Raw genomic sequence first — 25,777 nt, 5'->3', positions numbered from 1 at the left:
ACTGGAAAAATTGACTGAGCAAAATGGTGAAGTTGAGCCAGCAGTTGCCACAGTGACAGTTGTCCAGTATAAATATCTTACAATTCTTCTGTTTATTATCTGTTTTCAGGGCAGTTTAAGCTGCTGGAACAAGACCGAGATATTAAGGAGCCAGTGCAGTATTTTAACAGTGTGGAGGAGGTGGCTAAAGCATTTCCTGAACGAGTTTACGTCATGGAGGAAATAACATTCAACGTTAAGGTAGTCCCTGAATAAATATTTGTCCCTGTCTCAATGATTAACTGTTGCAACCTTTATATACATGGCAAGTGAGCAGTGGCGCTGAGTGGGAAGTGTGATTTTTGAGACAAATGAGCCTTTAGTGTTCCACATTCAGTGATGCAGTGGTGCTCTTTGGGATCATTTTTGCAGTCTTAAATCAACATGTCCTCTAAGGGCTCTCCTACCCTATGGCACTTTGGGGAGCAATCTTGATGATCCATTCAATAATTCATCTAATTAGGATTCTCCTGCCAGATTTTAAACAAATGTTGTTTGTTGCCCCCTTTCTCCTCCCCCTCTAGCAGTCTGAATTTCATTCTCTGCTAAGCAGCAGCTGCTCAAATCCCTCTCCAGAAAGCCTCTTTCTCAGAGAGCACACAGGGTGAAATGATGGGGTTGCTTGTCTCAAAATTACTGCGGCTAAATACCATTGTGAATAAAATAATAATAATAAAAAAACCACACACCAAAATGAAAAGACACAATTGTTCTCTGTGTGCATGTGTGTGTGTTTGCTTGTGCACAGCTCTTGGGCTTATGAAAGGGTCACTGATCCCATGAGAGGGTTTGCTGTCACCGAGCACACTGCAGTGTAGTGGCATGGAGCAATGAAGACACAACTTGTTCTTCTTTGTCCTACCTACATGTGTGAAGCTGCACAAGGTAGGTCAGCTCTGCAGGGAGTGCAGAGTGGTCTCCAGGCTTGAGACCTGGAGCAGCACCATCTCAGACTGGTTGGTTTGAGCAGCAGCACCATCTCAGACTGATGTAAGGGCATCCTAGAGCTGATGTGCAGTGGTGGAGATCCACATCATGTACCCTGTGGTGGAAACTGGCTGGTGCTAAACCAGCCTGGAATTTCCTGGTCCCATGTGTATCAGGTTGGGCTTTGTACAACAACCTTTTAATGACTTTTTCCTTTTTCTTGCACTGCTACAGCTGGGAGACACCGGCTAGTTCACAATTTTTATAGGTGTTAGTGGAAGAGCTCATCAGTTAATTTACTCAGTGACTAAGACTCACACCTTGCTAGACAGTAGATTGTTTTCATTTGTGTTCTGCATTAACCTGAGCCTGTAAAACAGAGGTTTTCATGAATGAAGGCTACGTGAGAAAGTTGGAACACTTCTGTATCTTTAGGCAAGGGAACAAGAAAATTTTATCTCTGCTCAGAAAAAGTCCTTGTGACTGTTAGCCTTATCCAGAGTTGTGCTATTATTTCTCTTTTGATCAATGACCAAGCCAAGAGAATGGCACAGTAGAATGTGCAGCTTTGATTTTCTAGTGCAAAAAAGTATTTGTCTACAGGTTTGTTTAGACATAAAACGCCATATCTTGAGTTTACCATGAGTGGTTTTAAACCTCTTTTTCATATGTAGCAAACTGAGAAATAAGCATAGCTTTCAGTTGGATATCAAATCCATTTTTAAAAGGTTTTATAGTGATACTCCTTAATGTAAATAACAGTAGTAATAATCCAGGTTTAACCTAGTTATACAGTTATCTTGGCAGTATTCCTCTTGGCAGTTTTTCCAGTTTCATAGAAGTCTATTCCAAGGTTATCATCTTCCAAAAAATAAATTAACTTAGCAGGATTTATTAAAGTGTTTAATAACCCTTTACATGCAAGAGAATTATGTACGCTAAAATTTTAATATGGGAGAGATTTTGTCAAGCTGATTAGAGCAAAGGGAGGAATACTAAGTACAGTTGATTCCTATGCAATGTAGTGTGCCTGTTTAAATTCAGAAGAGAGTATCAGAAGGTAGCTAATCCGATATAAAAAGAAAAGTGCCCAAAATATCTGATGAAGCACTTAAGATGAGAAAGAGCTCTGAAGTCTGGGAATTCTTTCTTGTTCCAAACACTCTAGTCTTCAGTGGATAATTTTTGAAGAGGGAGCCTATAGAGTTCCAAGGTGACCAGACAGCCACTGCATGCTTTTGTCTGTGCTTGTTGAGGTGTGCCTGCATGTGCCAGTACACCATGGTTATGATTCCACTTGGTGTGAGCCTTGCTCCTGAGTGTAAATCCTTGGCAGCTCTAGCAAGATTTCACAGCTGCCATTCTCCAAACTGCCTTCTCGGTGCAATGGGCTGCGAGATCATTTCCAAGGGGCTTATTTACTTTTGCTTCTTGTAGTAGTTGTTGAAGGGAAAACTCAGCCACCTTCTCCTGGCGAGGCAGGGGAGGCAGTGGTTCTCCCTTCCTTTCCTGTGGTTTTGCAGCTGGATAGGCTTTCTGGGCAGTGTCCTAGGCAGGTGGTTGAGGACCTAATGGGTGTTTGAAGAACAGATGTAATAGATACAAACAGGTGCCACTAGGAGGGAAAGGTAGTATCTTTTCAGAGACTAGCAAACAAAAATTTTAGGTTAAATAAAACTTCTGTAGTGGCTGAAAGTACTTTGTAACTTTTTTATCCATATGTACTGCACTGAATACCCGCTTGGTTGTTTCGAGTGGTGGCCAGCAGCATCTACAAGCACAGTAATTTAGAGTGTTCTGGGGATAATTGAATTTCACTCAGTCAATAGTTTAATTTCTTCCTGTTCAAAAAATAGAGGCATTCTGTCCTTTCTTCACTGACCAGATAGGTGAGAACTCTTTTTGTATTAATATTCAGTGCATAATTGAAGAAGATTTTATGTTACAGCATTATGCTACAAATATGAGATTATTTTTTGTTTTTCTATTGCTAGGAACAAAATACTAAGAATGTTGAATTACCCCAGGACCCTGTCTTTTGCTGAAACAGCAGAAGTAGATGTTTGCTTTCAACTGCTCTGGTCTCATACATATGGCAGTGTGTACAAACACCCAGGAAGCTATTTGCACCAGGTCTTAAAAACAAGACAAGGAACAAACACATCCCCACCCCCCACCCAAATAATACTGAGGGCAATTCACAAAAAGTTCCCTTTAAAAAGCAGCAGTATTTTCTGATAAATTGAAATTGGACAAACTAGGAGCTCCTTCACTCTAAAAAGCAGCTCACTTAGTGTTGCAGGACCCTTCAAATCTTCCAAAATAACATTTTTGTTCTGAAGACATCATTTGGTCTCCCTAGAGAGTCTGTGAAGCTGTTTGCAGACAGTTTCTAGAATGGAGAAATAGGTTAGTGAATTAGCCTTCTAATGATTCTTTTCTTACCTGTCAAAGATATTGTATGACTGGTGTGAACTTTTGATACCTGATTTGTTCATCTTTTTTAATGTAATCCTCTTTTCACAGTGATTTAACCGTGTTGGCCCATACCATGTACATTTTGGCAGAAAGAAATCTGTAGTAAAAACTTCGCGCTTTTCTTTTTTTTTTTTTTTTTTTTTGGCAGATGGTAATTCAGTACAGTGAGGCAAAATTGATTTCCTGGTTGTAATTCTAGAGCCTCTGATAAACTCATCCTGAGTTGCCATAAAGCACATATATAGTAGGCTGTAACTTTACGGTGACATTTGTAAGTGCTGCAGTAGTGACTTTCTTGAAATGAGGTGGTGTGTAGATTTTGGCTCCAGACTTTCAGGCAATTCATAATTCTTCACCTCAAGAATTAGTGCTTTAGTGGCCTTGTGGCTTGATGCCAGCCTTACAAAGCAGCAGGAGTCAATTCCAAGCAGTTTGGGTTTTTTCTTCTTTTTCCCCTTTGCTCCCAGTACACGCAGGCTCGACACCTCGGTGTCTTGCATTGGCATTGCAATCCTGTGGCTGCCTCTCTTCCTCCTGGAAAAAGGTGGGTGGCTTGAGTAAGAGGAGCAGAGGAAGAAGAGCTGCTGCTGCTGTGTGCCTACGTTGAGGTGCCTGTGGGAGGAATCCTGCTCCAAAGGGATCCTGGATGGCAAGTGCCACTGCCTTGGTGGCTCCTGACATCCCACATAAAGACATGCTTCATGTTACAGCTCTGCAGTGTTACCTGCCACATTTTGGGTCAGTTTTAGAACACTGATTTATTTGAGACATTCCGTAAAGAGCACTGAAGGCAGCTGTTCATGTACCCATTAGGCAAAGTCCCTCTTATCCCAGACGGACATAGATGCATGAAGACTTTTACTTGCTGATTCTGTCTTGGGAAACAGAAGAAAAATGGGGTACTATCTCACTGAATTTAGCCAACTTCCTTGAAAATGTTTGCTCATAATTTTTTTTCTGCTAACAGCTCTTCTGAAGACACTGTTTTACATTTTAAAAATCTTTTCCTATTTTTGTGACCTGAAAAAAATATATATCTAATATATGATATATTAAATATATATGTAGTGCTACAATTGGTGCTAGTAAATTGGACCTAAGTAAATTGGCTCTAAGTAAAAAACATAGGCTGTAGCTATGAATCAGAGACTTCACAGTTACAAAAAGCTCTAACAAAAAAAAAATCCTAACTGTATTTTTAAAGTTAAAGCAATACTTGCATTAATTGAATAAAATCTAGCAGTTATACCAACCTATATAAAACCACAAATCATTTTTATAAAGGTGTTCTTATGTGTCCAGTTAAAGACTTCTGCTTTGAATTATAACAAATTAGAACAATTGGACTCCAAGACAGCATATTGACTCAGGTGTTACCAAAATCTACTATTGCTAGTTAGCCTTTCCTTAAGCAAAAGGAAGATTATACCCGAGCTTTTCCAAAACACATTTTCCTAAATAATCATTCATTGCTTTTCTGATGCCTGTCTTCTGCAGGACTTTTCAATGGCTTTTCAATGTTACTGAAATTGCATGAGTCTTAAAATATAAAATATTACCGTGACTTATACCGCTGCTGTTTTGCAGTGTGTTTGGTAAGATGTCTGGGTGCCTGTAAACTTTCTGGTCAGTATCCTAGCATCAACAGTGAACACATAGTATGGATTAACAGCTGGCAGTTGGAAGGAGAAGGCAATTCAGGGAGGAAATTCTGGATCATTGTTCAGCTCGAATATCTATTACTGATTCCTAGATGGCGTTGGGAGTGTAGTGTGGCAAGCACTGCCTCTTTCATAAAGCTGGGATCACTGGTTATTCTCAGCTGTTACCAATGAAAACTGACTGAGAAGAGCAGAAGAGTGCAAAGTAAAACTGCAGGAGTTTTTGCAGTGCATGAAACATTATTGTTAAAATGTATAAAGCCCTCCTTGGATATGTGATGCAGCTGAGTGAAAGCCTCTTGAATGTTTTCTGCCTTCTGAGTGTTACCTCTTTTCCAGAATTATTATGAGACTTTAGGTGTTTACCTCAAAAATGTATGATTTTTTTCTGCACTAGTTTATGATCTGGACCACGCTAACTCTTCCACTGTGCAGTGCTGTCTTGTGTGCATCATTCAGGGTTGTGAAGATGCAAATCCTGCTGGGTCGGTGCTGAAAACTTAGAGGGTAGAGTGAGATGGGTCTGGTGTGGTCCTTCTGCCTTCTAGGAATAATTTATGATATGCACTTTCATGTTGTCTACAAGTGTACTATTTGGCATAGAACCATAGAATCATTTAGGTCAGAAGAGACCTTTGAGATCATCAAGTCCATCTATTAGCCCAGCACTGCCAAGTCCACCAGTAAACTATGTCCCCGAGTGCCACATCCTCACGTCTTATAAATGCTTCCAGGAATGGTGACACAACCACTTTCCTGGGAAGCCTGTTCCAGTGAATGACAACCCTTTTGATAAAATACCGGATATCCAATCTAAACCTCCTCTGGTGCAACTTGAGGCCGTTTCCTCCTGTCCCATCTGTTCTTAGGAAATGCTCTGCATGACTAATTCCTGGACTTCTGGAGGCCCTGTGAAGCTCACCAAAGGCAGTGTAAAGCCAAGCTAAAGTCCATGGCTCTTTGCTGATTTTTCTGTAAAGTTTTGTGGCCACTGATAAAGTGAAATGTTTGAACAAGACAGAGCAAGTCTGATTTTCATATGTCATTGCTACAAGGACAAAGTAAGGATCATTTAGCCTAATGATCTTTAGCCTTTGTAATCTTCAGAACAATAGCTCAGCAGTATATATGCACTGTTACGTGTATTGAGAGATATGTGATATGTATGGTATATCTTTGTTGCCCATATGCTGTAAAACATATTTACCTGCTGTTTACCTACCAATTTTAAAGTATAATCTGCCCAGTGGGATATATCAGCAATCTTAACATCACCATAAGTTGAATTTAGTAGATAAATTTCTGAGGTCTTAGACTTTTAATTTCATGTTTTTGATTTTTATTATCATTTTGAGCAGCAACTGATATCTTAGATCTTTGTTTTGAAGAAAGAATGCAGAACAGTATTTCTCTCAGAGTGCTAAACTAGAACTATGGCCTCATCTTTCTTTTCATAAAATATCACAGAATATACTGAGTTGGAAGGGACTCATGAGGAACATAAAGTCCAACTCCTTGCCTCGCAGAGGACACCCCAAGAATCACATCATGTGCCTGAGAGCATTGTCCAAATGCTTCTTGAATTTTTGTCAGGCTTGCTGCTGTGACCACTTCCCTGGAGAGTCTGTTCCAGTGCCCAACCACCCTCTGGGGGAAAAATCTTTACCTGATTCCGAATCTAAACCTCCCCTGACACAACTTCAGGCCATGAGTCCTGTTCCTGATCACACAGAGATCAGTGTCTGCCCCTGCTCTTCCCCTCATGAGGAAGTTGTAATTGCAATGAGGTCTCCCCTCAGTCTCCTCTTCTCCAGGCTGGACAGACCAAGTGACCTCAGCTGTTCCTCATACAGCTTCTCCTCAAAGTCCTTTGCCATCCTCAAAGCCCTCTTTTGGATGCTTTCTAAGAGCTTAATGTCTTTTTATATTGTGGCACCCAAAACTGCCCCCACACTCGAGGTGAGGCCACTCCAGAGCAGAGCAGGACAAGCCCCTCCCTTGCCTGATGCTGACAGTGCTGTGCCTGATGCACCCCAGGACACAATTGTCCCTCCTGGCTGCCAGGGCACTGCTGACTTATATTCAACTTGCCATCAACCAGGACTCCCTTTCTACCGTGTTGCTCTCCAGTATCTGATTCCCCCATCTGTACACTGATTCAGGGTAAAATTCAGCCTTATTTCACCTGCAATGATCCTGTAACTATATTTTTTTTTAACAATGAAAAATTGTTTTCCAATGTTTTTAATTGAAAATAATTTTGTCTTTAAACTTGTCAGTTGACTCTAAAAGCCGATTTGCTATTTGGCTGGTTGAAGTGGATGACATCAATAAGTAGCTGCTCCACAAGACCTTAATTGTAAAGCTCAGCCATTTATTTACCTTTGTGGTTTCACGTCTGACCCACCGCTTCCTCCTACAGTGGCTTGTTTGTTTGTGAATCACCAGGGAACTGTAAGTTGGTCGAGGAGGAGCTCCCACAGCTGTATGATGTGACATGTCCCTTGCTCGGGACAGTGTCCCACAAGTAGTGAGGAAAAGCTGTGATCGTGCAGCATTGAGTGAAGAATTCAGCAGTGTAGCTGGCATTGTCAAAGCAGCCATTTGCGGGGACTTGTTGGTTCTAGAAACCAATATTCTTAGAGAAAACACCCTCTCAGAAAGAAAAGGGGGAGACTGCATGGTACAGGCACAGAGCCCTGTGTGTTCTCAGCCTTTTTCAGCCCCTCGAAGGCAGGGCTGTATGGCTGCAGCTCCAATGCAGTGCTCTGTGACAGTCTGAGGAGAAACCAGCAATGGACATGACATGAGCCTTAGCAGCAAAAGAGCCCTCAGTGCTTTCATTTCACATTGCAGTGTTTCAAATACTGCCAGACCAGTGGTGCAAGCTGTGAATGAGTATTACGTACCATAAACCCTAGTGGTTTCCTGGATTAGAGCAATTAGTGTTTGTTTAGATAATTCAAGGTTTGAATGACTTCCTCTCCGGAAGCCCCAGGCCTGAAGTGCTAAGGCGGCACACCTCGCCTGAGCTGCCTGTGCAATTAATCCTGTGCAACTGCAATTCTGGCTTGCAGAAGATAATCACAGTTCTGCAAATACAGGTCATGTCTTACAAGAGGCAGAATTATTCATTGTGCTTGTTGGTTATTGATTTACTAGAATTACAGCTTTGATTTCATGCAGTGGCTATTGTGTGATGATACCAGGGTTTGAAGCCTGGAGTTTGGACTTCACTCAAGTCCATGAAGTCTTAGGAGTTTTGGAGGTGAGGAAGGGATATACAATTTTAGCTTAAGTTTTCATTGGCGGTTTCTTTAGTATGTTCAATTTCTCAAATAAAATGGTCTATAACAGACCAATAGTGTTTATCTGGTGCACCTTCATTTACGGGTAGGAATCTGCTGCTACGAAAGAATTGGGTGGGTTCTGTTAGGTCCCTGAAAATGGCTTTTCACGTTAAACCACTCAAATATGAGGCAGAGCAATCTTGTCTGTAAAGAGTTATTTCAGTCATAAGGAAATAACTTCGGGAGCAAATGAGCCTTGGACATCTGTTTTGTTGGGGTTTTTTTCCGGGTACAATTTCCATACTAGAAAAGCTCACACATGGCTGTGCATATGTTGTTTAATCTCTTAAATTGCAATTATGATCAAAAAATGAGGAAGGAAGTCTATGACTAGGAGAGCAAAGCGGGGGGGGAGTTAGGCATATGGGATAGACCGATAATCTTGATTTCTCCTTCATGGAATAGATGTCATCTGTCACTCCCCCTAGCCTGGAAAAAATTATATCAAAGGGATATGCTTCATCTGTAATGATGAAATCACCTTTTCTGCTCCTCAGGGAGCTGGAGATGGTGAAAGAAGTTTGTGTCCCTCAAGAGCCTGGCAAATAAGTTCTGTTTTTGCAAACAGCAAAAAACAAAGGTGGGAAAAGATAACCAAAGGAATCTAGACATGGTCTGTCATAGCTGTATGACACAAGCAGCTATTTGAACTGCTATATGGGGATATAACTGGGATGTGTGGATTTGCCCTTTCTTTAAAAAATGGTTATGTTTATTCTCATGCCTTCTTTGGCAGTTTCAGATGGCTCTTTCCTCTCAAGTAAGATGCAGGAATGTGCTGAACAATTTAAAAAGGTTATTTAGCTGAGCTTCAGCTTAAACACCTCACACTTGACCGGTCAGCTGTTCAAATATAGCTACTTTCATTTTTTCCAATACATAGTCTTGTAAGTTCAGTCTCAAGAGATACAATGTGATTTGAAGTATTGTCTTCATTGGGGGAAGATAAAATTTTTTATTATTATTTTGCAGGTAGCTTCAGGTGAATGCAATGAAGACACTGAAGTTTACAACATTACCCTTAGTACTGGGGATGAGCTCACTTTAATGGGGCAAGCAGAAATCCTTTATGCAAAATCTTCTAAGGAGAAGTCACGGCTCAACACCATCTTCAAAAAAATCGGGAAGCTTAATTCAATTAGTAAGCTAGGCAGAGGCAAGATGCCCTGCCTCATCTGCATGAACCACAGGACCAACGAGAGCATCAGTCTCCCTTTCCAGTGTAAGGGCAAGTTCAGCACCCGCAGCCCACTGGAGGTGCAGATGCAAGAAGGGGAGCACACAATTCGCAATATAGTAGAAAAAACCAGGCTGCCTGTTAACGTTACTGTGCCAAGTCCTACACCAAGAAACCCTTATGACCTGCATTTTATCCGTGAGGGGCACAGGTACAAGTTCGTCAACATTCAGACCAAGACTGTGGTAGTTTGTTGCGTGCTTCGTGGAAACAAAATCATTCCCATGCATTTTCCCTTGCACTTGACACTTCCGAAATTTATTCTACCTGATAGTGTGGTGAAGGGGGAGCTGTGGCACGAACCCCTCATCCAGCACTGGTTTAATATATGCCAGGAGCAGTTTGACATAGACGAGTATTCCCGTGCCGTGCGAGATGTAAAGACTGACTGGAACGACGACTGCAAGAGCCCGAAGAAGAGCCGGTGTGCGGGGCACAGCCACGTGCCAAACTCCCTCAGCTACGCGCGGGACGAGCTCACGCAGTCCTTCCACCGGCTCTCCGTGTGCGTCTATGGGAACAACTTGCATGGGAACAGCGAGGTGAACCTCCACGGCTGCAGGGACTTGTGTAACGAGTGGGCCCTGTTCTCTCACGATGCCCTTCAGTACCAGGAGTCCGGGGACAGTAGCAGTGATTACCTTTTCCCTGAAGTTAGCGAAGAATCGATGTTTCTGCCTACGAAACCGGAACTTCCTTACGAAGAGCTCTGGTTGGACCAAGGATCTGGAAAGGGTGGTGATCAGCCTCTCTCGTGCTCGCTAAGTGAGAAGAACAAGTGCGACAACTACAGAGGGTCTTTCCGATCAAAGTGTGGTTCCGCGTCTCTTCCTGTGCCTGCAACTGTCGGAGCAAACACAAAGTCTTCAGATGTTTCCCTACCTCCACCTCCAGTGCCTCCCAAATCAGAAGCAGTAAGTTGGGGTTATTTGTGTTTGTCTGTTTCTTGTTTTAGGTGGTGAAGAGTTTGCATGTAGATCGTTTTAGGGAATGTGGTGGAGAAGGGAGGGCCACATACGGGGCAAGTGAACAGTCAGACTTTGCAAGATGTGCCACTTTAGCTAGTTTCCTACCATGTCTTAAAAATCACAGGAGTATATTTAATATTATTGATCTAATAGCTTAATCCTGATGCTTTCTGGTGATATTTAATTTGGGTTTCTTGCTCACACAAACAAGAATTGCTGAGTCACTTCATTCTCTTGCTTTCCACATCATCTCTCCATGTGACCTCCATGTTTTCTTATATCTTCTGTGGGCAGAGTGTGTGGGGCATGACCCACTTGGAAATGCCTCAGATTGCCTTAGTGTATCTTCAATTAACAGGCTCTGATAATGAGAACAGCTAGAAGAGTTTGTTAATGAGAGATTGTCTTCTCTATTATGACCCTATAGCAGATTTTGAAGAATATTGCATCATTGTCCTTTATCAAACTAGACCGGAATTAATTGGTCAGTACTGCTTATTGAAAGAAAATATGTTTAAATAGGAGGTCTGCAGAATTGATAAATGAGCCTTCTAGAGGACTAAGATGTAAACAGAGCATGTTTCCTGGCCTAAGGTTTTTAATGAAAACTCCTAGGAGAAATCACTTTTCCAAACTTGAAATGTCATGGAGACTTAGGAGGGAAAAATGCAAATGTATTTTATCAATAGGAGCTTATGTGGCCTGGCTGGAGAATCCACCCATTATTGGTCTCTTGACATAGTCCTAAGCCTTATTAAAAATAAAAAAAAAAGAAAGAAAAGAAAGGAAGAAAGAAGATTCCCACAGGAAAGAGTGTCTAGGAGTCTTCAGCAAAATGTCAATGATGCATATATAGCATGAATATTGGTGTATATCATTATTTAACAATTTTTTTTGCAGGAGTTTTTCTGGATTTAAAAAAAATTCCATTCCACTTGCAAGCCCTATGGTGGTTTCAAGATTATGGCTGTACAGTAAATTAAGACTAATTTGAGACAAAACTGCAACAAACCATGATGATCCTATACTTTTCCTATTGCTATCTAACAGTCCAGTAGTGTTGGCTGTAGCCTTCCCCTCATAAGTTGGGTCACAGCTTGGTTGAAAACTAAGGTGTGTTCTTTCATGCTGCGTCTGCCTGCAGTGGATTTCTGTGGGGATGCCCCTGGCCAGGCAGGTGCAGTGAGGAGAGGGGAGGAGGACACTTGCAGGTACAAAATGCCCAACTACAGCCCTTGGACTGTGCCACCAAAACTTCCCCGAAAAGCAAACGCAGCAGCTTTGCAGCAGCCAGGAAAGGCAAGACATTATGTATTAGCAAAGTGTTTACGTGCAATGTTAAGTGCAGGAACCCAAGAGCACTTCCTTGCCTCTGAGGTCAGGTATGCACTGACACTTTGTCCAGACTCTTGGACAAGTGCCCAGCAGCACCATATGGAGATGAGGCTCCCTGGCAGCCTGTGCTGATGTTAACTGGAGTGGGGCTAGTCCCACCCTCCTCCTCCTCCTCCTCCTCCTCCTTTCCCAGACACATCGTCCTGGCTTCCCTTTTGTGCTGGCTCTGGCACTCCTGTGCCTGGGAAGGCAGCCAGGTCTGGATCTGGAAAATGATTTGTTTCCTGCTGATTTCTGTGAGCTGAACTGCTTCTGCACAGGGTCAGAGGAGTGCTGGGAGGTGGGTGGTGGGGGAGGAAGGCTGCCCCCACAGCGAGGTGAGGGCAGCCCTTGTGGCATGGGGGTGCTGTGCCTGGGTCATGCCTGAGACATGAGGGTCTTACGCCTGAGGTGTGGGCACTGGAGTGCTGGGAGAGCTGTGGAGCACCTGCACAGCATCGCTGTGGACCCTCATACCTGGGGAATCCCCATGAGTCCCTTTTGGGGACAGCAGGGTGACACTTGGGGTAGATGTTTATGTTGCCCTTTAGAGTTATTTTGGAAAGCGTGCAATTTTGTCATGTGTGTCTTACATTACTGAGGTACTGTGTGAATGCTGTCAGCAATTTCAGTGTAGCTTTCTAGCCATTTTGGAGAAATAACTTCTGCTGAAGAAATTAGCTGGGATTTAGAGGTGGGCAGGGGGTGTAACCCCATTAAAAACAAAGCAAAACTAAAAACCTACATTTTCATAGATTATAATAATGCAGACTTTCTTTTATGGCTTCCTGGAATAGCTTTGGAGTGAGTATCAGTGACCTACAGAATTCATCTGTGGGCTGGGGCTGAGGAGACGTTTGCATGGTTTCCATGTAGGTATTTATAGAGTAAGTAGATCTCAGGAGCTGCTGGTGAACATGTGGTTTAGTCATCACTCCCTCTAGAATGATATTCCATAGCATTTCTGTGTAAAGGTTGGCCAGCAATTGTATTTTTGAACTAAATTTAAAATGTGTGTTCAGGAGCTGTTTGCAGGATAGGAAAGGACATCTGGGTATTTCAGAAGCTGTTCTGGTTTTCTTCTCTCCAGCAAGATGAAGCATTATGATACATTATGTGTATTTTCTAAATGCCTTTCAGAAAATCAAAGTAGCGTGAAGGCAGGAGGCAGAGGAGGGGGGAATAACCTCTGAATTAAGGCCTGTCAATCAGTAATTTCTTCATTCCCCAAACACTAATTTGCATAACATCAGAAGCTGTTTTCCTGATTGATACGAAGCACATCCCTAATGGAGTGCGCCGGAAGTTCAGGCTCCTGTGGCGAGGAGTGTGGAACTGCTCTGTGTTACGCTCACAGTCAAGCTGTGCCAGGGCAGGTTTTATCCAGCCAGCCTCAGAGCTGGTCACTGCAATGGGCACCCGTGATGCCCAGATTCAGCAATAACACCCCAGGGCCCAGGTGGTGCTGGCAAGGCTTGGGCTGGCAGCAAGGAAAAGGAGCAGAGGTCTTAAAATCAACATAGCACCTCATGCCATTGGAAACAGGTCACCATTGCTAGGTCACAGGAAAGAGGATTGGAGCATGAGAGAGCTCAGTGTCGAATAGAAGTTTCAGGTTGTGCAGTGTAAGTGTTTTATCTCTATCTGACAGCCATGTGACATCTAGTGCTTCCAGGGCAAAGAGTATTTCCAGCTAAGAGCAGCAGCCATCGAGGACATCGTCCTGTCACACCCTGGCTGTTCCACTCATTTCCTGCATTTATTTCATTGCCATTCTCTTGGGCCTAGTGAGCATGGCTTTCCTGAAGCTTCCCCTTGCTCTTGTCAGTATAATCTGCAAAATCTCTCTTTTTATTCCTCTGCTGGGTTTCCTGGGGGCTGTGTGTGGCAGCTGTAATTGTGGTTTTGTGACAAGGAGCAATTGGGACTGTAAACAGGTATTATTTATGGCTTCATTCTGATCTGTAATCTGGGTCAAGCAAGGGAGTTTGGCAGAGTTTTTTATGCCAGCACCTTTGAATTCCTCAGTCTTCCCAGGAAAGAAAAGCTTTAAGCCTTTGACCATCTGCTGTGCTCCAAGAGCTCCCCTGAATGGTCTCTGTAACCCCATGAATATATATTCAATAGCATTCACTATTAACTTTGCCTATTCTGACTTGGGGGAGAAAAAGTCTTCAGGCATTCTTGGGGCACAGTACTAAAATGGTTGAAGAATTTGATGCCTGAATTCAATAACAAACATGAATAAAATTGATTCATTTTTTTTCCCTTTCCTTGAAAGACCAAATAAGATCCCTTAGAACAAGATTTATTTCAGTGTTTTATGCTGACGGGCATTTCCTGTAATTTTGACTTGTTTTGAATTAAGAAAAAAATGTACTACAGTGTCCTAATCCCCAGTTTTCCATTTCACAAAAATACTAAATATGCTGTTGCATTTTGAAAGCATTGAAGTGGATTGCAAAAGGTTCCACATTTATTTTGTTTTTAAATAAATTACATCACTTTAATTGCTAATTATGTGTTGCAGAACTGCTAAGATAACTTTCAGTTCTGCAGTGTTGTAAAATTTTAAAATAAACTTCAACTTTCAAACACAAAAATAATTTCCTTTTTCTGATGCATCTAAGACTGTTTCAGACAAGGAGAATGTAGAGGTCTTCTCCTGCCCAGGGGCAGGTGGTGAATCGTTAAAATCCTGCCTGGCAGCCAAATTCTAAGCAGCCTTCTCACCTCTAGCCTTACTAAATAAAGTTGCTCTCCCAAATATGTCCTGATGAGATTAAGTCCTTAACTCCATCATATTTTTTATGGGGATGGATCCTGAAGTTTTGCTCCTGTGCAGGGACACCACACTAAATTTCAGGTGCTCGTTGCTACAGCTGTGTGTTTTAAGCTGTGATGTTGTCTGGCTGCACAGAGCAGACCTGTTGGCTGGGTGTACACCTTTCCTCTTGTACATTTTGGACAGCCTTTTCCTGCACTGCTTTGGTAGCAACAGATGGATTGAAGATCCTAGTTTGAATCCAGAAGCTGGTAAATATGAGATAAATGTACTATTCCTGAGGGAGGGAGGCTGGGAATCATCTTAGAGTTGGATGACTGACTATCACTGGTGAAGTAAGTCAGGAAACATCAAAGTATATTGAGATCTTTTCACTACATAAGCTTGGTTCATTACATCTAAATAAACAACACTAATGAAGTTTAGGTGTAATTAATTGCTCCTTACAGAATGTATAATATCAGGAACAGTCTGTCTGATTTTTTGTGTTATTGAAATGTTCTTTTACATAGTTTCATTGCTGCTACTTTTTAAATGAGTGGCTATCAAACTGCTGAAATGTGCCCTAAAAAAGATTGCTGGTCATTCTACCAGTGGCAAAGCATTCTTTTGGACTTCCTTGACAGCTATATACTGTTGCAAATGTATATACTTTTTCATTTCTCTATTCTCCTCCCTTTTTAATTATTTCCTTTCAAAGAATCAGGCAGAACCAGATGTGCTTCATCTGGTTGAGGCTGCTGCTGCCCAGATTTTCTTCCTGCTTTGCTTACATGTTCTTCTTTTGTACAGGTGAAAGAGGAATGCAGGCTCCTCAACGCTCCCCCAGTCCCACCGCGGAGTTCAAAGCCGTCCTCCACCAGTCCTTCCATCCCTCCTCGCACAGTGAAGCCTGCTCGACAGCAGACCCGCTCTCCCAGCCCCACTCTGTCCTACTACTCTTCAGGACTGCACAACATGTATGTGTTTGAGCTGTGGGAGCACCGTGCTAGCACTTTCTGAGAAAGTTAAATTTAGCACTCTTCTTTTTGAAGGCACGTGTTTCTAAGGCACAGTGTAGTGTCAGACTTGCAGTAAAACGGGCTAACCTGTCAAGTTGTTTTGAAAGATTCAAAAGGAAGAAAAGCTCCAGCAGAAACTATGTTTTACTAGATAGGACAGCAGTTTATATTAAACACCTGCGTGCATTGCTAGACGTAATATCACTCTTAGGTGACATAGGCTGTCTAATTAAAAGATCATGTATAGTTCTCCATGGTTCTTGAAAGGCTTGAATCTTCAAACCAGACCACCTCAATGCTAGTTTTTGGGATTTCAGTGTTGCATGCAGTGCAGCCAGCTCTAATAATCAGGGACACAAAAAGAGTGTGGTAATCCAGAAATGTGTTGTACTAACTATATGGACACCTACAGGGTGGATGTGATGGAGGACAGAAAGACCAGCAGACACCACTGAGTGCTAAGTGAGGTGTAGCAGAAGGGGGCCAGACAGCTTCCACATCAAACACACTTCAGCACAAACCCAACCCACAATCCAGAAAATCCACCCAGGCTAGATGAAAGTTGACAGTAAATTCTGAATTATGTTGCTGCATAGCTTTCTTGGTGGTACAGTGTCCTTCCTTTGGCTTTAGAAAGTTAATACAGCTTCTGAAGCCTCACCTCCTTTTTGCCTTGGATGTCCTCTTGCCATTATTTTTGGTACCCCTTCAATAACACAATGCTACACAATTATAAATTCATCCAAAACATCATTTAATTAATTTTAGCCTGGATACAGTTGGTATAATTACTTACACTGAAATTGCCTTACTAAGTCATACTGCACATTTGCAGCTTAGTGTTCTGGATCTGGCAACGATCACTTAGATCAAGGCTGCTTGCTTATTTTATGAAAGCCTTTTGGGTAGTTCTGTCAAGGTCTACTCCACAGGAGGCTGAGCACAAGACCTCCCAGTTTTAGGGGCCCACCAAATGCTGCTTTCTCTCTTTGTAGCTAAGAATACATCTGCCAAAAACTAGGGCAAAAACTAGAAAAACAGAAGTGAAGTTTCTCAAGAATGCAAGAAGTTATAGTGAGGTGAGGGTCAGTCTTTTCTCCCAACTAACAAGCAATAGAATGAGAAGAAAAAGCCTCAAGTTGCATCAGGGGAGGTTTAGATTGGATGTTAGGAAAAATTTCTTCATGGAAAGGGCTGTCAAGCGTTACAACAGGCTGCTCAGGGAAGTGTTGGAGTCACTATGCCTGGAAGTGTTCAAAAAAAGTGTAGATGTGTCACTTGGGGACATGATTTAGTGTGGACTTGGCAGTGCTGGATTAATGGTTGGATTGATGATCTTAGAGGTGTTTTCCAACCTAAATAATTCTGTGATTGTATGATTTGCCTTGACTTTCACAGTATTTGCATGAAATTCATCTCTAGCTGGGTCCAGACCAGACGTCTCCGTTTTGGTAGAGCTGACCTGGTGTTGCAGAGGAAGCTACTAGAAAATTGCCATTATGTGGAATAACCAGATTGCTTTGCCATTTGTATCAATAAACTTGTTTTCTGGATATGAAGGGCTGCAGACAGTATTTTAAACAGAAACAATGTTAATATGATTTGTCCTTATCTGCCTCTAAAAATGCCTGATACCTGATTTCAGCTGTATTTGAGGCTTGTCTTGCATCCTTTCACACTGAGTCCCAGGCAGTTCATTTTAGTGGAGGCCAAGTGAGGAAGCACTTTGAAAATGTTAAAATGTTACTTCATCAGTTTTCAGAAATTCCATTAATCTTTGAACTCAATAAATGTTCCAGTTCCAGTATGGAATTGGAGAACAGTTGTTCTGCATGTTGTTTAAAACACCTCACTGACTGTTTTCTCAGCTTGATGACTTGGTTTTTGAAAAATGATTTTCACTGTGTGCAATACACCAGTCGGCCTTTAAGCAACCAGAAATAACTAGTTGATGGTGTATCCCTGTTGAGGGGGCAAAACTCCTTGTCTCATATTGAAAACATCTAGCTGCTTTACCTGCCAGACTTGTATTAGTGACATAAACAGAGGAAAAGTTTGGAAGGCACAGAATGGAGACTGAGAGATGGTTAGAAAGAGGGAAACTGCATTTGTTGGGACAGAGATTTTCCAGCAATGCAGATTAGGGCTGGTTTTACACATCTGCACTTTGTATTTAATCTAGGCGAGTCCAGATTTGCCTCTCTGATCCACTGTAAGCACACAGAGAAGTAATTTTGTGTCAATCCATTGAAAACTGTGCTGGTTTTTTGATAGCTCCATTGATCCATTTTGATAGCTTGATCCATTCTCAAGCACTGTTCACTGAGCTGTCATGGGGTGACTACTGAGTTTTTACTTGAGTAGTTAGTTTTCAGAGAGAGAGGCAAGTCATTAAAACATTTTTTTCAACTGTTTTTTTGTCTGTTGTGTTGAGTAAGGATTTTATAAGTCTGCTAATTATGTTTTAGTGTTCTAGTTTAATTGCCCAAAATTCCAAAGATCAGCGCAATCTTTCAGATTTTCTTTTAGAAAGTGGCATAAAATCAGCAAACATTTGCTTTTTATAACAGATTGTGCCCTTTGATTGTCATCTCTGTCTCTTGGGAACACCTGGATATAAACCATCAGTTCCCTTGGACAGGCTGAGCTTAGTTCACCCCCTGAAGTGGATCCAGGGTAACTTTCTTTAGGTGCCTTTGAAGAGCAAGTGTTTAACATCAAAGCTTGTTAAAGATCCAGATACACCAAAAAGTTACTCTGAGTAAGCTTAAAGCACATGCAGCCAGGTCTGCTTACCCTTCCAGATAAAACTCTTCCTTTGGCAGTGAGCATTAACTCACTCTGTTGTCTCTGTACTCTGCACTGGTTCACATGGCCTAGGGCAGTGGTGACCTGTCCTCATATGAGCTTTTGCATGACACATCTGTGGTATATATATATATATATATATATATATATATATATATATAAAAGTGCTGGATTAGAACATCTTCTAGTGTATGTGAGACTGTTTCTTATCCATGGTGATATCCCTCAGAAATTCAGCAGTGAAAAACTGAGGATTTGTGAGGTAACACAGAACTGAATTGAGGCATCAACTTTTTTATGACCTTGAAAAAACAAGACATGGGGCTTTTGGGTATATCAGCATCTTGTCAGGCTTGTAGAAGGGGTGAAGGAACTCTCAATACATTAATTCAAATATGTTAATTCAAATGTGAAAAGTTCTGCCGGAGGAAAGAAGATTCTTTCCTTGTGATGATCACCTTCTATCAGATGATTTATGAGTTTCTTGAAATGCCAATTTTTCTCTTACTAACAACATCTTTTCTGTTTTGTTCCTCAAGTAATGTCACAGAAAGCGACAACACCAACCTAACTGAGAGCACACCTGTTTCCTGCTACCCGTGTAACATGATGAAAACTGAATCCAAAGAGCCTGAGAGCACAATGCCTTTGGGAAGCCCCTCAGCTGAAGCTCTGCCTTCGAGGTTATCTTGGCCAAACCATTTTTCAGGAACTGCTGAAGGCCTGAATAGGAGTGATTTCCTCCTTGATCCAAGCAGGAGCTACAGTTACCCCAGACAGAAGACCCCAGGTACGCCAAAGAGAAATTGTCCAGCACCTTTGACTTTTGACTTCGATGGATGTGAGCTCCCAACAGGGTACTCCCCGCTGACTCCAGCAGAGCTCACAAACACCATCTCCAGCTGTCCAAAGTCAGCAAGTTACTCTCTAGACTGCACTGATGAGAAAACTCTGGGAGTCAGCAACACAAAGCAGAGCCATTCGTGTCCTGCCTTACCTCCTCGGGCACCGAAGTCAAGTGAAGATAAGACAGTTACAGACATGTGTCCCTTGCCACTGAAAATAGATGGTGCTGAGGAGGAATCAAAAGCTGGCTCTGCAGTCGTCTTGGAAGATCAGTATCTGGCTAAAAAGGGCATGCAGGATACATTCTCTGGGTCTTACCCCTTCTCATCTCCCCTCCATCTCCAGTTAGCACCAAGGTCTTGTGGGGATGGCTCCCCCTGGCAGCCACCCACAGACCTTTCTGGACTCTCTATAGAGGAAGTGTCTAAATCATTGAGGTTTATTGGTCTGTCAGAAGACGTCATATCATTTTTTGTCACAGAGAAGATTGATGGCAATTTACTGGTTCAGCTTACAGAAGAAATCCTATCAGAAGACTTCAAGCTAAGCAAATTGCAGGTTAAGAAAATACTACAGTTCATTAATGGCTGGAGGCCCAAGATGTGATGCTGGCTAGTTTTTTAGTGAAACTGTATACTTGATACATTTGAGCTAATATGTCACTTCCTGTTTTTTTGCACTAAAAATCCTTCTTGTAAATAGTAGTAGAAAAATTCTTACTATGCAGATAAACATTTTTCAGTGGTGAATGGACTTTTTTTTCTATGTCAATAATAATGGTAGAGAATCTGCAGAGGTGTGCCTTTGTGCATTCCTGAACATTCAACAGCTGCTAAAAACAGGACACTAAGGGAACTTTGACTCCACAGTCTGTTATGACTTAGTCGTATTTATTACTGAACAATTTGATGCTGAAAGGCACACACCAATCCAGTTTACAGTTTTGTGTTAACTGCAAAAAAAGGTATTTCTTATGGGATTATTTCTGTTCACATAATATTTGGCAACATGCTGTGACTTGCAGATATACAAAAGCATTGGTTTTGACACTACATCTGAAAATGTTAAGAATTGCTGTGAAGTGCCACTAATACACTATTCTTGCAACATTATTTTTATGAACTGTATCTTCCTGACTATCTGTAATGTGGATGCATTTTCCATGTTACTTTGAGCAAAAAGAGTTAAATGTTTTTAAACCAAGAGTCATGCTTAGCTCGTTGCCCAGAGGGGAGGGAGAAGGGGGATTTTCTACTGAGCCACTCTGCCCTGGCCAATTAAAAGTTTATGACCTGTAGATTTCAAAAGTTGCTTTTGTAGTCGGATGACTGGAGTAAATAGCATGACTTCTGGTCGTGCAGCTTTCTCATGGGAAAAGCAGTTCAGTGTACAGGCTCTTTTCTCAGCAAATCCTGCATGCTGCAGCAGCCTGCTAGCACAGCCCTTGCAGGAGCCGTGCTGTGGTGAAAGGTAACAACTCCTTGTGTTTCTTGTGCTGCTGCTCTCATTGTCTGGAAAAGCGCTTGGGCTGCTCTCCTCTTCCTGTGGTCAGACCTGTATAGGAAGGTGACAGTGCTCCTGTGTCATGCCTTTGAAATAAAGTGCTGGCAAAGTGGGAGGGATCGGAAACAAAGCGTGGCATGCTGCTGAGAATGAGCTGAGGGAGGTTTTGGGCCATGCCACAGGAAATGCTTGTGATCTTTTCAGTTCACCTGTCTTGTTTGCAGTGGGCTAGGAGGATGTGGGTGGCAAAGTGGGGGGTGCTGTAACATCAAAGCATGTGCTAATTCAGTTGCCCAGCTGCAAAAACTCACTGCAATAGATGTCACATGGAAGTAGCAGTTAAAAGGGAGGCAGAAATGGTAGGTGGGCATTAGTCTGCCCCTAGAGACCTCTTAAATTTAACTGCTCAAAAGGCTAGGAATAGCATTAACTTTTGGTAGTCCTTTGTGGATTTCTTGTAGCAGACAGAGCTCTTTGAAATGTGTCTAAATAACCCCAGGATCGCCCCTGCCTTTGTATACTGGATTTGAGGATTTGTGGAGATCCTTAAGAAACAGTCTGTGTTAACCCTTCCTCCTCAGCAAGTGTGCATGCCCAGGATCCTCAGGTGATCAGGGCTAGGAATGCTAGAGCAATTTCATCTTCACTTACTGCTGAGCAGAGCCCTGGCCAGGAGAAAACCATCACCTGCCTTGCTTACCTTTTTGATGTATTAAAAATATCTCCATTGTAGGGCATGTAGTTGGGAGCATCAAGAGAACATACAGAGCAGAGACAAAAAGGCTAGGTTTGCCTGTTTTCTCAACCATGTTGACTCATTAAAAAGAATTTATTAGCAAAGAGAGCTTTCTGTTGTTGGGACATTTCATGTCATGTCACCTTGCCGAAGCCAAGATCCATTATTTGTCTTCCAGTAATGCAAACCACCAGTTCCCAACTAGAAAGAAAAGCCCAGTTGTTGTGGGTACTATAGAGCCAACAAATATCTCAACAGAAAAAACCCCAGGAGTTTATAATCCTGTTTTTCATAATATATTGACTTTAAGCAACAGATCAATAGCTTTTTCCAAATGCTTTTGAATTAGCATTCTAAAATATTTTAGCTTTAAATAAGGGTAGATCAAATTCAGATATTGTTCAGAGGTGTATGTTTGTTGGTCAACCACATGCAAGTTGAAACCAATGGCCTTTTAAACCTCACTGTCAAATGAGTGTTCATATATGAAAGGGCCTAATCTTTAATGTCAGGTACTTGCCATTGTTTTGCTCGGCTTGTTAATTCTAGATAAAAAAAACCCCCAAAAAATAATACTGCAGTCTTGGTAATATTAACATTAAATATTGCTAACACCCCCCAGAATATTAACATCCCTGAGAAAGAAATTTTCTTTGACTGTGGATTCACACCTATTTTATTATCTCTGCTTACCTGCTTCAAGTGGTTATTCCTGCAAAGAGACTGGTGGAATTTGCATTCATGACCATGCTGCACTAACATCCCATGTGCATAAACCAAAATAGAACTAGCCCACAGAAAGGCCTAGAAATGTGCATTGATTGAAGAAGCTGAGCCTGTGTGCCAAATTACAGCTAAAACCTCTAACTGCAGATTTGCTATTGATGGCCTTCCAGTTGTCTCGTTCTGCTTGGCACTGCTTACTTACTTTTATGCATAATATATTAGCATTTAACATTTTCTTTTGCCCTTAGCCACTCATCACCTTCACTTTCCAAGCCATTTTGGGGGATTTAGATGTTCCTAACATTTGTGTTCTGTGAATTATATGGCTCCAGTGTCGATCTGCCTGCTGTGGTACTCAAGCTGGAGTGAAGTGTCTGCTCTGGTGAAATCAGAAGAGTGATGAGCAAACTGGGTGTATGGAATGTTGTAGCTCAGCCTTTGGATCCTAGGTTATGGAAAGGGGTACCTTTCAGTAGGTAGCCAGGCTATGGCAACTCCCAAGCACAGCACGGATGTCAGCAGTGGGGAAAACCAATCTGGTTTTGGACAGTAGCGGAGTCCAGCCATGTTGATGGAAGTTGTGTTGATTGTCTTTGAAGCCTGAGAGCTGTAACTATTGAGCATTGTGCCAGAGTGGGCCTAAAATCACTTATATTTTTAAGGCAGTCCACTAAAATACGCCAGTCCTAACCTTGGATTTCTTCCCTCAGATTAAATAAATGTAAGGCCTGTGGTGCTTACTTGGTTACCGGTGTCTGAGCTGTGTGTTGTCCTTGGGGTTTTTGTTTGTCTGGGGGTTTTAGTAGCAAAAAACATGTCATGTCATTCTGTATGGAGCTGTCTCTCTGTCCTGCACCAGGAAACACATCCTTTCTATGCAACTGTTATGTGCTGGTTCAAGGACTGATGCTGCCTTCAGCAATAAAAGCTGGATTCTGGCATGGAGGCTTTCCTGGAGTGGACACCACATTGGGCAGGGAAGGGATGGAGAGGAAACTTGAGGGGAAATGCTAGTTTCTTTCAAATGTTCATTGTGCCTAGGATGATGATTCTTTGTCTTGCTGCCTGCCTGGCTAACCAAAGCTGTGTTGACAGCAACTCAAAGTGCATGTTTGCATTCTTATTCTTGCCATATTGTAAAAATTGCCTACAGCTAGAAACTTAGATGGAAAACATTTGGTCCATCCAAAATTAGAAGGGAAATACATTTTGAAGTGTTCTTTTCAGCTAGAAGCAAGGATTAGAATTTACTGTGTATTGCTGTGTATTTTCTAATAGAACGGGTTTACTTGCCACTTAGAAGAATTTTGTTCCACAACAACAGCTTCAAGAGAAACAGTGTAAACAGCAAAGCTGCCTGAAAATACTCTGAACACCTGAAAAAGGTGTTTCAAACCTGTCTATAAAGAGTTGTTTTCTCTGATCTTTTCATCTTGAATCAACTTCTTGGTTGTCCCCCCACAAAACAAATTGTGCTGGCACCAGCCTCTTGTGTGCTTCCCAGTGGGTTTCCTGCCTGTAACACAGGCGAGCCAAGTCCTGCCTGCAGGCCAGGCAGGGGGTCACACCGTGGTACTTAACAGCCAAACACCAGCCCTGTGCGAGGACTACGGCTTAGCACAGCTCTCCTGGCTCCTCTTTCTGAAGCTTTGAAATTGCAGCATTCCTGTATGCAAACCTGAAGGTACAGATGAAATCCTAATAAGCGAGAGGGATCGTCCTTTTTATTTATAGAGATGGCAGGGCAGTGGGGAAATTAAGGCCCCTTGTTGAGACCTAGCAATAAATGACTCTCCATTTTGTTATGTCTTAAACTCCTGGTAGTCCAGGAGTTATTCAGACTTCACAATTTTTGTGTGTAATAACCAAATTTTCAGTGTGAAAATCTGCAGAGTGATTCTCTTGACTTGGACAATCTTCTGAATTGTATTAAAAATATGTTTGTTCTTAGCTCTTTAGATTCACTTCGGGTATGTCAAAAAAATAACACTTGGGAAAAATAAAAAAAGAAAAAGCCCCAAAACTTTGGCTTAGTACATTTCCGTTATAAAACGAAGCATGGGTTTTGTGGAATTCTGTGCTGTTTTGGGCTTTTGTGTAAAAGGCTGGAGGCAGATTGTTATTTAAACCAGGTGCAAATAAATATCCCTGTAATGTATATGAACAAATTTAAACTGCGTATTGTAAGTATATAAACTGTATATTAAAGACACTATTTTCATGATACTTCAAATGCGTACAGAATTTGTTGTACTAAATTGGTTGGGTTGCATGTATTATATAAAAGGGTTGGTTTTCATTGAGTAATTTCACTGACTTATCCTCTTGCTCATCTCAGTATAATTTGGAAATAAGCAGTTCTCAAATAGTTACTTTCACAAAGTAAGATTGGGATAATTGAGAGGAGTAATCAGGTTTTGCATTTAACCTTTCAAGACATGTTACTTTTTCCTGTCTTGTAATCTCACTTGCTCCCCTTCAGCAAGAGTATCGAGCTGTTTCCCCAAAGAATTTGTTGCCAGACAGCTTGCCAGTCTCTAGCAGATGTTCATCTAAAATATTATTTTCCCAAGCCCTATTATCTTTGCTTTGGAGGAAAGCATTCCATTATAATTGGGATATGCTTTTAAGTGCAAGGCCATGCGCAAATATTCCTGTATTGCAGAAAGTTTTTGAGGCATTTATTGGATGGGGAGGAAATTAGAGACAAAACAATGCTGTAAGGTTGCACGTTGTCTGTTCTCACTTCCTTCCATACTGGCGATGGAGGGAAATGTCAAATCTACAACCATCAAGGTGTTATGCAGCGAAGTTGCTGCTGCACCAGGTTCCTTTGGGCTGAAGCTTCTTTCGCTGATACCAGGCCAAAAGAAAGTTTACTACAGCACAACAGTAGTTGTGGAAGGGTCTATGGAAGGAATCATTAATACATGTTTATGAGACATAAAGCAGGCAGAATCTGACACTGTAGTTGCCATTGGATTGAGGCAGTTGGGGTTTACTTGCCTCCAACCTTCACAAGGTTGGGGAGGAATGAAATGTGTCTGGATGCAGGATGTGTATCACAGCGAGGTGAGGGGAGGGACAGAGAGAAGCAGATTGCTTTCACAAGTTAATAAAAGTCTGATTCACCATGAGCAGGTCTGTTTAGGGCACATCTCTGCTCCCCTCTCCTAATAAGGAAAAGAAAAATATTTAATTTTTTGAATGCTCCAGTCAATTGGGTCCAGCCTGAGCAAAAATATCTGCAGGATACAGGATATCATTTACTGCATGCAGGGGGAGTGAAGGGCTGTAGCCCAAATCAAAAAATGTTCATCTCCCTGTAAGGAAGGTGC

The 25,777-nt window shown here is 41.9% G+C and overlaps 1 protein-coding gene across 2 annotated transcripts in view; it reads left to right on the top strand.

The window, feature by feature from the left end:
- The window catches only part of GAREM1 (GRB2 associated regulator of MAPK1 subtype 1), a 101,187-nt gene extending 76,522 nt beyond the window's left edge, over positions 1–24,665 (top strand). The window contains exons 3-6 of one of the 2 annotated variants that reach the window (XM_021525726.3): positions 110–240; positions 9,428–10,606; positions 15,612–15,778; positions 19,168–24,665. In XM_021525726.3, coding sequence (XP_021381401.1) covers positions 110–240; positions 9,428–10,606; positions 15,612–15,778; positions 19,168–20,080 — 2,390 coding nt within the window. In that variant the 3' untranslated portion in view covers positions 20,081–24,665. The remainder of the gene's footprint in view (positions 1–109; positions 241–9,427; positions 10,607–15,611; positions 15,779–19,167) is intronic. The other variant, XM_085572061.1, reaches the window with a different exon arrangement.
- The last annotated feature ends 1,112 nt before the right edge of the window (positions 24,666–25,777 follow it).

The sequence above is a fragment of the Lonchura striata genome, chromosome 2, assembly GCF_050655825.1.
Source record: "Lonchura striata isolate lonStrDom1 chromosome 2, ASM5065582v1, whole genome shotgun sequence".
NCBI lineage: Eukaryota > Metazoa > Chordata > Aves > Passeriformes > Estrildidae > Lonchura > Lonchura striata.
The sequence above is the reverse complement of the archived record's forward strand: the minus strand, read 5'-3'. Positions and strand labels throughout refer to the sequence as shown.